The sequence below is a fragment of the Dipodomys merriami genome, unplaced genomic scaffold (genome assembly GCF_024711535.1).
Source record: "Dipodomys merriami isolate MVZ:Mamm:240054 unplaced genomic scaffold, mDipMer1.0.p SCAF_45, whole genome shotgun sequence".
Taxonomy (NCBI): domain Eukaryota; kingdom Metazoa; phylum Chordata; class Mammalia; order Rodentia; family Heteromyidae; genus Dipodomys; species Dipodomys merriami.
The window spans coordinates 2,698,062-2,711,124 of NW_027206013.1; the positions used below are offsets into that span (position 1 = coordinate 2,698,062).

The window sequence follows — 13,063 nt, forward strand, 5'->3', positions numbered from 1 at the left end:
CGCGGTTCAAAGCCAGCCCGGGCAGGAAAGACCGTGAGACTCCTACTCCAATAAACCACCAGAAAACTGGAAGTGGCACTGTAGCTCAAGTGGTAGCGTGCTCGCCTTGAGCTGAAAAGCTGAGGGACAGCGCCCAGGCCCAGAGTTCAAGCCCCACGACCGACAAAAAAAAAAAAAAAAAAAAAAAAAGTGATTAATTGAAAATAAGACTCATATAAACTTTCCTACTAAGTCTAGGTTTGAACCATGATCCTCAGAACTCAGCCTCCTGAATAGCTAGGATTACAGGGATGAGCCATAGGTGCTCTTGGCCACTTCAAGATGATTTATGATAGACACATTAGCTGTAAACTTCATCAATTCACCTTCCTATACTGTTTCTCCCCCCCCCCCCTTTTTAGTACTAGGGCTTGAATTTAGGATCCAGGCACTGTCACTGAGTATGTTTTCGCTGAAGGCTACCACTCTGCCATTTGAGTCACAGTTCTATTTCTGCCTTTTCTGGTGGTTAACTGGAGATGAGTCTCAGTGACTTTCCTGCCTGGGCTGGCATGGAACCACAATCCTCAGATCTCAGCCTCCAGAGTAGCTAGGATCGTAAGCAAGAGCCACTGGTGCCCAGCTATGTTAAAAGCCTTTTAACATAGTAAAATCTTTTTACTATCTGATAATCTTAAAAATGTCTCCTCTAGGGTTGGGAATGTACCTTAGGTAGTAGAGTACTTGCCTAGCATGCATGAAGCCCTGGGTTCAATTCCTCAGTACCATATAAACAGAAAAGCCAGAAGCGGTAAAGTGGTGCCTGTGGCTCAAGTGATAGAATGCTAGCCTTGAGCAAAAGATGCTCAGGGAGAGTGTTCAGGCCGTAAGTTCAAGCCCCTGGACTAGCCAAAACAAACAAACATGTCTCCTCTAAGGGGTGACATTGATCAAGATGCATTGTATTCATAAATTGGCATGTTAAATTGAAACTCTACTGTACAACTACTTAAAGGTAATAATAAATAATAGTAACAATCACAATAATAATAAAACTTCGCCAAGGTCCAGTGGCTCACATCTATAACCCTAGCTATTCTGGAAGCTGAGATCTAAGAATCTCAGTTCGAAGACAGCCCAGGCAGCAAAGGCAGAAGTGAAGCTGTGGCGCAAGTGGTAGAGTGCCAGCCTTAAATGAAAAAGCTAAGGGCCAGCCCCAAGCCCTGAGTTCAAGTCCCAGTAATGGCACACACTCAAAAACGTTACCTTTGGTAGAGGTCTAATATTCAGTTCTGTCTCCTAGTTTGATAATTTATCATCTACCGCTTTAATATCTCTAACTTTATTTTGGTGCATTCTGTATCTAGTGAGGATCTAAATTAATTTTTCCTTACAAACTGCTTCATTTATCAAGTGTGGGGAGAATTTGTTCTCTTTGTGATCAATGATGATTCCCTATTGTACACCAAGTTCTTCGGTACATTCTAGCCTCCTTCAGTATTATTTTATCTAAAACCTACAAGTTTCCTATTGCTGCAACTTAGTTCTTCATCTAGCCTCATTATACTTTCTATCTATCTTGTACTTTGGTGTCTCTGTCCAGTTTTGCAGTAAATCCACACATGTGACAATTTTTGCTCTGAACTTCAAGTTTAGAGATTATGTTTAAATAAATAGTATAAACTACCCCCTTTCCATCTTTATGGATTGACATAAATAGGAGATCTAGTGTTCCTTTGATTTAAATTTCCAGTCCCTACCATTCTTAGAGATTCTAAGAGGTTAAATCTTTTAACAGGTAGCCGGGCGCTGGTGGCTCACGCCTGTAATCCTAGCTACTCAGGAGGCTGAGATCTGAGGATCGCGGTTCAAAGCCAGCCCGGGCAGGAGAAACCGTGAGACTCCTATCTCCAATAAACCACCAGAAAACCGGAAGTGGCGCTGTAGCTCAAGTGGTAGAGCGCTCGCCTTGAGCTGAAGAGCTGAGGGACAGCGCCCAGGCCCAGAGTTCAAGCCCCACGACCGACAAAAAAAAAAAAAAAAAAAAAAAAAAATCTTTTAACAGGTAAAGACTGCCTTCCTGAAACATGTTGTTTTCCTTTTTTTGTACCAGTCCTGGGGCACTACCACTTGAGCCACAGCTCTACTTCTGGCTTTTTGGTAGTTGACTGGAGATAAGAATCTTATAGACTTTCTTTCTGGGCTGGCTTTGAATTGTGATCTTAAGATCTCATACCCCTCAGTAGCTAGCATTACTGGTGCAAGCCATCTGCACCAGGCATGTTGCCTTTTAATGACCTTAGTTTCTACCACACTCATGCCCATGTTCAGAGACCTTCCATGTCCCCTTCTCCTGCCTGCCATCACATTTCCAATTCTCCTATACTCTTATCAGCTCCAGCTCACTCTCAACTCCAACACTATGATAATGCTGCCAGCCATATATAACCCATTGAGGCTGAATTCTTCCACTGTCTGCGAACCCTGCCCACATTTTCACCTTTTTCCTCTGAAGAGGCTCATCAAGTTTCCTACATGAGTATTTGCTGTCTATCCTGTTTATAAGAATGAAAATTCTTAGAAAAGGGCCTGGAAAACAACACATGCTCAATAAATTCTTGTAATATGGATGAGCAAATATTAAACTTGGGAAAAAGATGCATTTTATTTAGTCTATTTGTGAAGTGTCATTCATATCTCTCAAAAAAAGATTTGTAGTGGTACTAAACCAGTTTATATCCATTTTCACAATGGGATGTCAAGGCACGAGGTCAGGAATCTATATCATCCCTCCTAAGTACTTTCCATATAAGTCTCTTTCTTCTCTTCTTCTCCTTTCCAAAAATTACAGACCCAGTCTAAGCCCTTGCAGCTTTCATCTGAACCACTAAAACTTCCTTTCTACAGAGTGGTCAGAATGACCCTCATGCTCCGAAGCTTCTAATGGACTTGTCAACATTCATACCAAGCCTTCATCCCTACTGCTGTCTGTTCAAAAAGAAAGAAAGAAACAAAAACAAACAAACAAAAACCCAACCCTGGGGGCTAGAATGAAGGCTTTCTGAAATAAGCCTAAATTGTACTTATTATCTAGATTGTATTCCTGGTATCTGGTACCTAAAGGGTGAGGTTTGGACTGCTATAGACCAATCTTCCTCTTCAACCGAAAGAGGTTGAAATGTACCTTTTTCCAATGTGCTGCTTTCCAAATGGAACATATCAAACTAAAAATATTGAAAACACACTCAAGGTCAGACTGAGAAACTTCACTGGGACTTGCAGGCTGGTTTCTCAGGAATAGTGTTTACAGATTTAGTAATCCACAAATAAAGGGTACTAACTTCAGTTCAGAAGGATAAAATGCAGAAAGTGGAAAGTTTGATATTAAAGGATAGGATAGGGGGACTGCATGCAGTTGGAAACAAGCAGGAACTAATGATTGCATAAACCTTGAGGGACAAACTGGTAACCAATGGTGATGAAAAGGGACAGCTTAGATACAGGGCTGCTTCTAAGACCAAATGGTAGCACATGGAAAATAGAAGTGCTGCTAATCTAAGGCCACTGCCAGAGCTTACCCACCCAATAGGAAGTCCTACTTACCGCCTGAATGACTCCGGAGGATGGAGACACACCGCCACTGCTCCACATTGGCGAGCTTACCACTGGAACCAAACACAGTGCTGGGCCCGATGTACCTGTATGAAACAGGAGTCAGACAGGTATCTCTGGCATTTCAGAAATACTCAATGTAGCATGGCTTAGCATGGCAGATAGTACAAAGCAAAAGCAGACAATGGCTGGAAAACACTGGGTTGTGTGACAAAAGAGGCTGAATAAAGAAGTTATCCATGCACTCACTGAAATGCTACACAACCACTGCAATCTTGCACAGATTAAATGTTCACAATAGATTAACTAAAAGAAGCAGGCCACAAGACATCATATACAATATGATATCCCTTATGCAAGGGAAAAGGTACATGTAATGTGGACATCATCTATGCATGGAGTAGAGCAGAGGGATATTCACCAAAAATACCAAAACATTAGCCATGGCTTTCTTTAGGAGGTAGGACTGTAAGAGATTTCTCTCCTCCGCCCCCACCCCCCTGTAATTTTTTTAAACCTTTCCAAATTGTTTGCTATGTTATACATTGTGGCTATTTAAAGTAGCAAATGCTTATTTTTTTTTTTTTTGAGGAAGAGTCTCACTATGCTGTCCTGGTTAGTCTTGAACTCTTGGGTTCAAGCAACATTTCTGCCTCGGCTTTCTTAGTAACCAGGGCTATAGCTATGCACCACCACAGGGGTCAAGATCAATACTATTTTTAAGTCTCCTAATAATAAATGAAATGCAAGCTAAGGCAGAGAAACCAGGGAGCCTCAGGCATTAACTCCTTCCAGAAGAGCAGTCGCATGAAGACAGGCACCACCAAGGCTAGCTGTGAACAAAGGGTTTGTTCTATGAGCAAGGGATTTGCTTTCATAAAGCTCTCTACCAACCCACAGATAACTCGTGAGGCAGAAAAGTGGGCCCAGTAGATAGCATGCCTCTGTTCTCAAAGCCAATGGCCACCGAGCCACTCTAGCTGAATAATGATGCTGGGTCCATCAGCTCTGCATGAATGGCCAAGAATCACATGAAGAACTTATTGGAGAACTGTCTCAGGACTCACCCTGAAAGACTTCTGCTTAGGGGAAAAGGAAAATGGCTCCCCAGGTGATGCTTAGCTTATTTTGGGTGCAGAGCAGGGGCTGCTTCAAGTTGTGGCTGCCACAGAATGAAGGGAGGTGGAGTTCTGTCTCCCCTATACCCTATAACATTAGAATCTTTTTAACTGTTTCTTATGCTAGGTTCCATGTGAAATTTCACTTGAAGAACAAAACAAATGAAGCCACAATGTTAACACTTGAGAGAATTAACCAATCCTTTTCAGGTGAAAGCCCTGCATCCCTACAAGGAGGGAGCTGACCAGGATAGCAGGCAGGCCAGTAGCCTCCCAGTTCTCCCTGATCAGTGCTCATCTGCTCCTGACCTATGAGTGCTTCCTGTTATTTAAGAAGTAGGAGCTCTAGGGACATTAGTGCCAGGGTGAGAAAAGTGACTTTGATAAAGACCAGCAAAGAAGCTTCTAAAAATTAAATGTGAAGAAAGGAAAATGATGCTTACGTAGCCCGCTTCCACACCATAATCAGTTTGTCATCTCCCCCAGAAGCTAAATACATCCCACTGTTTGACCACCGCACACAGTTCACACATGCTGGGAAGAAAAAAAATAGGATGATGAAAATCCAATAGTCATGCCCATTTGCTTCATGCAGAATTCGGCAAGATGTAAAGGGGTTTATAAAATCTATCTAATCTATTTAAGGCATCTACTGTGTGAGAGCCCCAGAAAAACAATTCCATTGAAGCACTAACCCACTTGTGCTATGACAAATTATCAGAACAGTCTGGAGGGGGCAAATATGCATAATCTGAGGATTGTTAGCGGTGAATGAAGCAGACAACAGGAGGCTTATTTCCATAAAGAGTGATAAATCTAATTATTTCAAATGAGCTGTCCATTGATGAGATGCACTTCTGACTGGGGATTATTCTCAAAATGAAAGCATGTGCTCAAAATGTCAATGTGCTTTGTTTCATAATAGACTGGTAGAGTGTAAACCTGTAATTTCACTTGTCAGAGCTAGACCTTTAAAGTTTGATTTTCTAAACTCATTATCATGGTAGATTAATTTGTTACTTATAAATTAAGATCAGCAGAAATCCTCCTAGGTCAGAGCCTCCAGGAGCACACACAGCCTGGTCCTTGGGATATGTGAAATATGTTGAAATATGTTGTAGTCAACAGCCTATGAGTAACAACTGGTTGTGCTCCAAGCCCAAGGACTCTTGAAAGGCATATTGGGAGGGCAAGAACACACAAAGCAGAGGAAGAGGCTGACATCCCAAGGCCAGTAACTGCTAATGAGCATCTTAACGGTGGGCCACTTAGGTACTGCACCAAGAAAGGAAACCATGGCACTGTCCAACAGCCTAAAGAGTCCTGGCAGAGAGCCTCCGAGTGACACAGAGCCAATCTGAGACATTTGATTGAGTGATTTGTCTTTTATGCACCCTTCCCCAGAACCCTACTATGTCCAAGTCGCTGGCCCCAAAGCCCCATGGAATCAGGCAGTAACGACTCATGAGCAGGAAATCACCAGAGGTACCTGCAGACTGTCCAAAGATGGTTCTGTGGGCGGGCCGAGTCTTCTGCCGAATAACTCACCCAGGTGTGCAGCCAACATCTGTGCCTTCAGACAGCAGGCCGAGGGGAATTACCGCCGCACGGGGCCTTATCTTTCTAATTACAAACACATGTGCTAACCTTGGGCACTCTGCCAACACTCAAAGCCTGCAAAGGGCCACTCTGTAATACCTAAGTGATTGTCCATCTGGCAAAGCATCTTGGGAATATTTTCATCCTTCTCGTCATCCTCCTGGAGGACTGGAGACATATTCCAGATCACAACCTTCCCAGAATCCTGCCCTGGAATGAAGGAGCAGAAATTGCTTAATGTGCAAAGAGCAGAAGTAGATATTAACATGTAATATTAACTATGGGAAGTCCTCATTGTGCTTCCATAAATCATAACTAATTAGATTTAAGGAGACAGAACTTAAATTACTAATATAATTTACTATAGAAGAAATGAAGAAAAAGAAGTACTCATGGGGACCCAAAAAGAGTATGGATTTAATAGTAGTTGAGTCCAGCTTGATTTAGTGAAAAGAACTCTGGACTAGAAATTAGGAGGGGACTGAGCTCTGGTCTGGCCTTTAATCTCCCAGGGGCCCCTAAAGGATTCTCTTCCCTGCCCAGGACCCAGACTCCTCATCTGCAAACTAAAGAGGATGGAAAATTTAATGTCCCAGGACCCTTTCAGGCCTGTGCATGTGCACCCGAGGAAGCAAGGAGAAAAGCACAGTCCCTACCAGGGTTTCCCTCCCCTTCAAGGTGCTGCCTGGATCCATGGCTGTTTTCAGAGCTGACTGGACGCTTTGAGACCCAGATTTGAAATGCCCTGAACACAGGAAAAAGGGCTTGTTACCTTCTTATCTGCCCTTTGAAGTCACCTATAGATGGGAGATCAACCAAAAAAAGGGATTTAGGATTCCTATGGTTCATAAGCTGATGCACGGCTCTGCTGAAAACTTTATCTGTGCATTTACTAATGATTTCTCTTATTAAGTTTTCCTTTACTAATAATAAAATGATGAAAACACAATGAATGCCTAGAAATTGACATGCCAAAGAAATAATATTTGAAGTTTCTTCTTGGCCAGTATGAAAAATATTTCCTCAACATCTTTCCTATTCTATTCCCTACTATCCTGAGTGGTAGAGGGTGTGCCTACCTTGAAGATGAAGAAACAACCTCAGTTTCCCCACCTAAGTCTAACACTCGAACATGAGAATATAAGTTCTTTTTGTAGCATACAGAGAAGGAAAGTCTTCCTTGCCTTCTCTGTATTTCTTGACTTCAGGCAGAGGGATCTGTTGCTGCATCCCCCGCCCCCCTCCAACGTAACACCAGATTTGAAGCTGCCTTCACAAAGGCATGACCTAGTAGGTGCTACCTCAGAAGGCTAGAGAAAGGCATGGGGTCTTGGGCCTGTGGGAATGCTACTTAAAATCATTATCTTTGTTTTCTGGCTTGAAAAATGGTTTTGTCTTTCCAAATGGACCTCAGCTACCCCAAAGATTCTAATATAAGTTGTCAATAGCAGGATCATATTTTCATATGTTGTGGGCATTCTTGTTTGTCCATAATGTATTTTTTTTCTAACCCAGTGTAATTCCTGTGTAAAAACTGGCCCTAATATATGACTTGCTATTTTAACCATCCCCTCTCTTTTTTAGATAAGAAAAGCATGGGCAGAGTCTTTGCCCATGGGGATGAAAGGGACTACTTGCTATCCTACACATTCAATAAGCTTGGGTATGGGGATATATTCACTTTAATTTGGTAAATAGTAATTAGAATGATAAGCACAATCAAATTACCTATAGAGATTATACTACAGGGAATTGCAACACAGTCCTGACTGGTCTCAGACTTGCTTGTAGCCCAGGCTGGCCTTGAACTCATGATCCTCTTTCTTCAGCCTCTCAAGTGATAAGATTATTAGGCATGTGACATCATACCCAGCCTCCCAAAAAGGGTTTTATTTAACTTGTACAGGTAACAAATTATATGTTTTACACTGAGTCACATCCATATTGAAAATCAGCAACTTATCTCTTTACAGTTAACCACAGACAACCAGGAGAAGCAGAGCAGGAAGGCAGGGCAGTGATGCTCAACCTTGTTCACTCCATTAACGCACCTTGTCCTCCAGTTGCAAACTTGGTCCCGTCAGGATGAATATCAACTGAAAAAATCGGCTTGCCTGGAAATGAAGAAAAACACACACACACATCGAACTTGGCTTTTATTTACTGGAGAAAGGCAATAGACTCAAATCAAATCAAAATATTTGATTACTTTAGTAATATCTCTAATTGCTGTGCCAAGGACAAAATAATAGCTATAGATAAGCTAAAGGTTATAGTTAGATCTACACTGTTGGAAATCTCTATAAGTAACAAAAGTCCAACAGGCACTTCTAAACTTTTGCCTGCCACTTCCTAGGGTCACTTTTTATTTTTTGGTGCTGGTTTTGAAGCTTGAACTCAGGGCCTGGGCGCTGATCCTGTGGTTTTTTTTGATCAAGGCTAGAACCCTAACACTTAAACCACAGCCCCACTTCTGGCTTTGAATAGTTAATTGGAGAAAAGAGTCTTATGGACTTTCCTGCCCAGGCTAGTTTTGAACTGTGATCCTCAGATCTCAGCCTCCTTAGTAGCTAAGATTACATGCATGATCCATCGGCACCCAGCAAGGGACACACATGTTTGTAAAGGCTAAGAGTTGTTAGTGATAAAAAGCTCCAGTTACACAAGATCTTAGTGAAAGGATTACATAGCTATACCTGAAGACATCTCTCTGTCTGCGCTTGTCTGTTAGTCTGGACAAAGGGATATTCTCTGTCCTTCCTAACTCGCTGTATGAAGCTGAGCAGGACCAATGCCTGCCCTTGCTTCCCTTGTCAATCTTCCACTGCCAAAAAGTCATCCAATTCCACAGAAAGACCACTTTCTCATCATTTTGTCTGGCTGAAGCTTCGTCATTGGCTGCTAAATGTTCAGTGTCACTTTCTCCTTTCAGGAGAAGTGGCTGTGGCTAATTCTGGGCCCACCCTACGCCTAGACCTGCATAAGGAGTCTATGGCTGGCAGGGTGGACCAGACAAGGAAGCATGCTGTGAGAGCCTGAAACCAATTAGTCTGGGGAAAGTAATCCAGGGACCTTGTGCCTGGTGGGCACAGGTCCAGTTCTCAGGTCTGCTTCCAAGGCCAGGAATACAAGAACTGCAAGTGGCACATTAGTTGCTGCTGAGTTCATCACTGTATCTTCAGCCTCTAGCCTAGTGCTTGTTGAGCAATAGCTCAGTAATATTGTTAAAGGACAAATTAGTTCACTGTGAGCATCAGGCAAGGGGCTGCTACAAGTGTGTGTGTGTGTGTGCGCGTGCGTGTGCGTGTGTGTGTGTGTGCGCGTGCGTGTGCGCGCACGCACATGCGTGCTCCTGCGCACACTCTCATGCACACAGTTGGAGTTGGTTCTGAGCTTTCACTCTACAGGCTCATGAGATAAGCTCCTATACAGCTTCAAAAAAGCAGATCTGATAGAAGATGCCCTTAGGAGGTGAAAGAGACTGTCAGTCCTCCTTCAGAGTCTGGACAGGAGCAATACCAATTACTTAATCTTAAAGATTAAGACAAAGCTGCACACAGTGGGGTAAGAAAAGAGAAGCCTTGAACACACAGTAAAGTGGTCCAAAAGGGCTTTTGTGCTTTCTGTCTATCCAGGTCTACTCGAGCATGCCTATGTCCTTCTTGGGTGCTACATTTTCCTATAGGCTGAAGGAGGAGAGAAATAACTATAAAACAATGTCTTTTCTACCCACCTGGACTAAGAGAAGTCCCTCATGGGAAAGTTTTGAGTAACAAGAAAGGGCATTTGGGGTTGTGGACCCGGATTTGGATTATCATACAGATGCTACTGCTCCCATAGCTATAAAGAGCTATGAGCCCAACTATGGCATCCAGGGCTGAGACCTAGGATGAGTCCTGGCAGTGACAAAACAGTACCAATAAGAGTCCTACAAAATTCAGAGACTTCTCTAAGTGTGCCAAGAATAGAAACAGGAGGCAGAAGATCCAGAGGCCAGCCAAACTATGGAGGTGCCTTCAAGAAGAGCCAGAGCCATGCTAGGGAGCATCTCATGAACTGTTATCTTTCTAAAGATAAAATCAATCCTCCTTAGCCTTGGGTGTGCTCTTGAGCATCTGATCTGTACCTCAAACTTTGCAGGAAACACATTCCAGGCAATTTCTAAATCTTACACCACAGTATAGGGTGGAGACTCTTGTCATTCTTATTTCATATATGAGGAGGAATCTAAGGTATACAAGAGGTTCAGAAGTTGCACAAAACCACATGGTTGCTAGTAGAATCCAGACTTCCACATCCAGAGCTAAAGGCTTTAAGTACTATGGCAATGCTGCCTAGCTAAGTGACACCGTCTAGTCCTACTGTGAGGGCAAGGGAAGCCACCCAAAAGGCAAAGGAGGAAAGCAAGTGGGGGAAGCATGACCATGGGTGGTTAATCATAACAAGTCTTGATGACTTGTTATAGGCCCATAGGCCCTTTGACCTGCTGCTTCCTGGGATACTTCAGGTCTACAGGCTACATAGGAGATAACTGCTAGATTTCCCTAGAATTCCTGTCCCCCGTCCTGTCCCCGTTTCCCCCTGGTTCTAGGGCTTAAACTCTGGGACTCACACTGAGCTTCTTTTGCTCAAGGCTAGTGCTTTATCACTTGAGCCACAGTGGGAAGGTGGCTCACTGGTAGAGCACATGCCTTGCATGCATGAGGCCCTGGGTTAGATTCCTCAGCACCACTAAGCAGAAAAAAAAAGCCGGAAGTAGTGCTGTGGCTCAAGTGGTAGAACGCTAGACTTGAGCTGAACAGCTGAGGGACAGCGCCCAGGCCCAGAGTTCAGGCCCACGACCGGACACTCCCCCCCCCCCCCCAAAAAAAAGAGTCTCACAGAGACTTTTATGCCTGGGCTGGCTTTGAACCGTGATCCTCAGGTCTCAGCCTCCTGAGTAGCCACTGGTGCCCAGTTAAGATTGCCGTTTTTACATGCTTCCCTTATTATGAATTAGAATTGTCTCTGTGGCCTGCTTTAACCAAGATGTTAAACCCAGGCAGGAAAGTCCATAAATTATCTCCAATTAACCACCACCAGAAAACTGGAAGTGGCACTGTGTCTCAAAGTGGTAGAGTGCTAGCCTTGAGCAAAAAAGAGCTCAGGGACAGAGCCTAGGCCGCAAATTCAGCCCCATAGTCAAAAAAGGAAAAAAGAAAAAGATGTTAAAGCAGTGCTGCTCCAGTATTAGAATTGAGCCTAAAAAAGGTCTAGCCTTTCTATATTAGCTCTCTAAAGAAATCCACTTTCCATGTGAGAAGTCCAACCATCTTTGAAACCATTTTTTTCAAGAAGACCCAAGCTGCTATGTAGAAAACACTGACGAAGCATTCTACTCAAGCCATCCTAAGTTACAGAATCATGAGTAAAATATCCAATGGTTAGTTATCATGAAAGTTTAGGGTAAATTGTCTTAAAAAAAAAAAAAGATAAAAAAAAAAAAAGAATTCCAATTTGTTAACTTTTCTGATTAAGTCAACTTGAGGAAGGCATTTGTCTTTTTAACTAAAGCAGTTCTATGTGATGGAACATGAGTTGTGACCAGCATCAGGGAAGACCAACCATTTGCCCTTTGACTGCTTTCCAGTCATGCAAGTCTGTGAGACATTGTATGACATTGGCCTTCTCAGGAAGCATGTCAGAAATACCTGCACATCACAAGTCACCTTGCTGACCAAGAACACATGCAGACTGAGCCAGACCACGCTTGGTGGCTGCATGAGTAGCAAGTATGACCTATGTCCTTTACAACAAATTCATTTGTACATCAACTGAATACTTTCTCACTCCATTCACTTTTGTGAATGTCTACAAAGTGCCTAGGGTGGGCGAGCAATGAGAAAGTAAAGATATATCTGGCATAGCCCCTGCCCCCAGTAAGCTTCCAGAATTATAATCATATAAACTCCACTGGTCAATGTGCAATAATGGACAGTTACATGGTAGACAACCACCAAACTCAGCCTGGAGCTTCCAGTAGAAATAACAATTGAACTAAGTCTCAAAGGTTGAGAGGGAGTCAACCAGAAGAGTTGGTAAGAATTTGAAGCAGAGGACATACAACATGAAAGTAAGAGATAGTCTGAAGCGCTGCTGCAAAGCAGAGCTCCAGAGATGGGCAAAGCCTGTCAAGGTCCCATTAAGGAGCTCAGCTCTCCTCTAAAGGTACTTTTGGACTGGGAAATGCCAAGGAAATCACATTGTGGTTCCATAACAGCTCTATGGAAGACTAGGTGGTGGGGTTGGGAATGTGAAGAGGCCACAAGCTTTTGGGAAAAGGTGGAAGTCAAGGTTGGGAACTGGTTCGGATTTAGTCTTAACTTCTCTGGGTTCAAACCTCAACCCAGATTACTACCAGCTGTGTTACTTTCAGTAAATTATTGGATCTCTTCAAATACCAGTTTCCTAATCTGAAAAAAGTAGTAAGAACATGTTCATCCTTACAAGCATCCTGTTAGATTAAGATGGTGTGCTACATGTCTGTTTCATGTTTCAGTATTTTTCAGATTGGAATGCACCTTGATAAAGGGATAATTGGTTTAACTGGCATCATTCTTTCTTTCTTTGTGATACACAGCAAAGTAAATGAAATATTGTAGCAAAGCCACCAGCACAGCACTGGCTAGAAGTGCTCCTTACAGCTCTATAGCTTTTAGCCCCAGGAAAGCAATCACTCATTCTGTCAGTAGGAAAGTGCCGTTTCTAAAGAAAAG

The 13,063-nt window shown here is 43.0% G+C and overlaps 1 protein-coding gene across 4 annotated transcripts in view; it reads right to left on the reverse strand.

The window, feature by feature from the left end:
• Nucleotides 1-13,063, reverse strand: part of Hira (histone cell cycle regulator) — a 97,229-nt gene that overhangs the window by 69,068 nt on the left and 15,098 nt on the right. The window contains exons 2-6 of one of the 4 annotated variants that reach the window (XM_069994333.1): nucleotides 8,360-8,422; nucleotides 7,081-7,105; nucleotides 6,408-6,518; nucleotides 5,153-5,243; nucleotides 3,583-3,677 (exon numbers count right to left, since the gene is read on the reverse strand). In XM_069994333.1, coding sequence (XP_069850434.1) covers nucleotides 3,583-3,677; nucleotides 5,153-5,243; nucleotides 6,408-6,486 — 265 coding nt within the window. In that variant the 5' untranslated portion in view covers nucleotides 6,487-6,518; nucleotides 7,081-7,105; nucleotides 8,360-8,422. The other 3 variants (XM_069994334.1, XM_069994332.1, XM_069994335.1) reach the window with 3 other exon arrangements.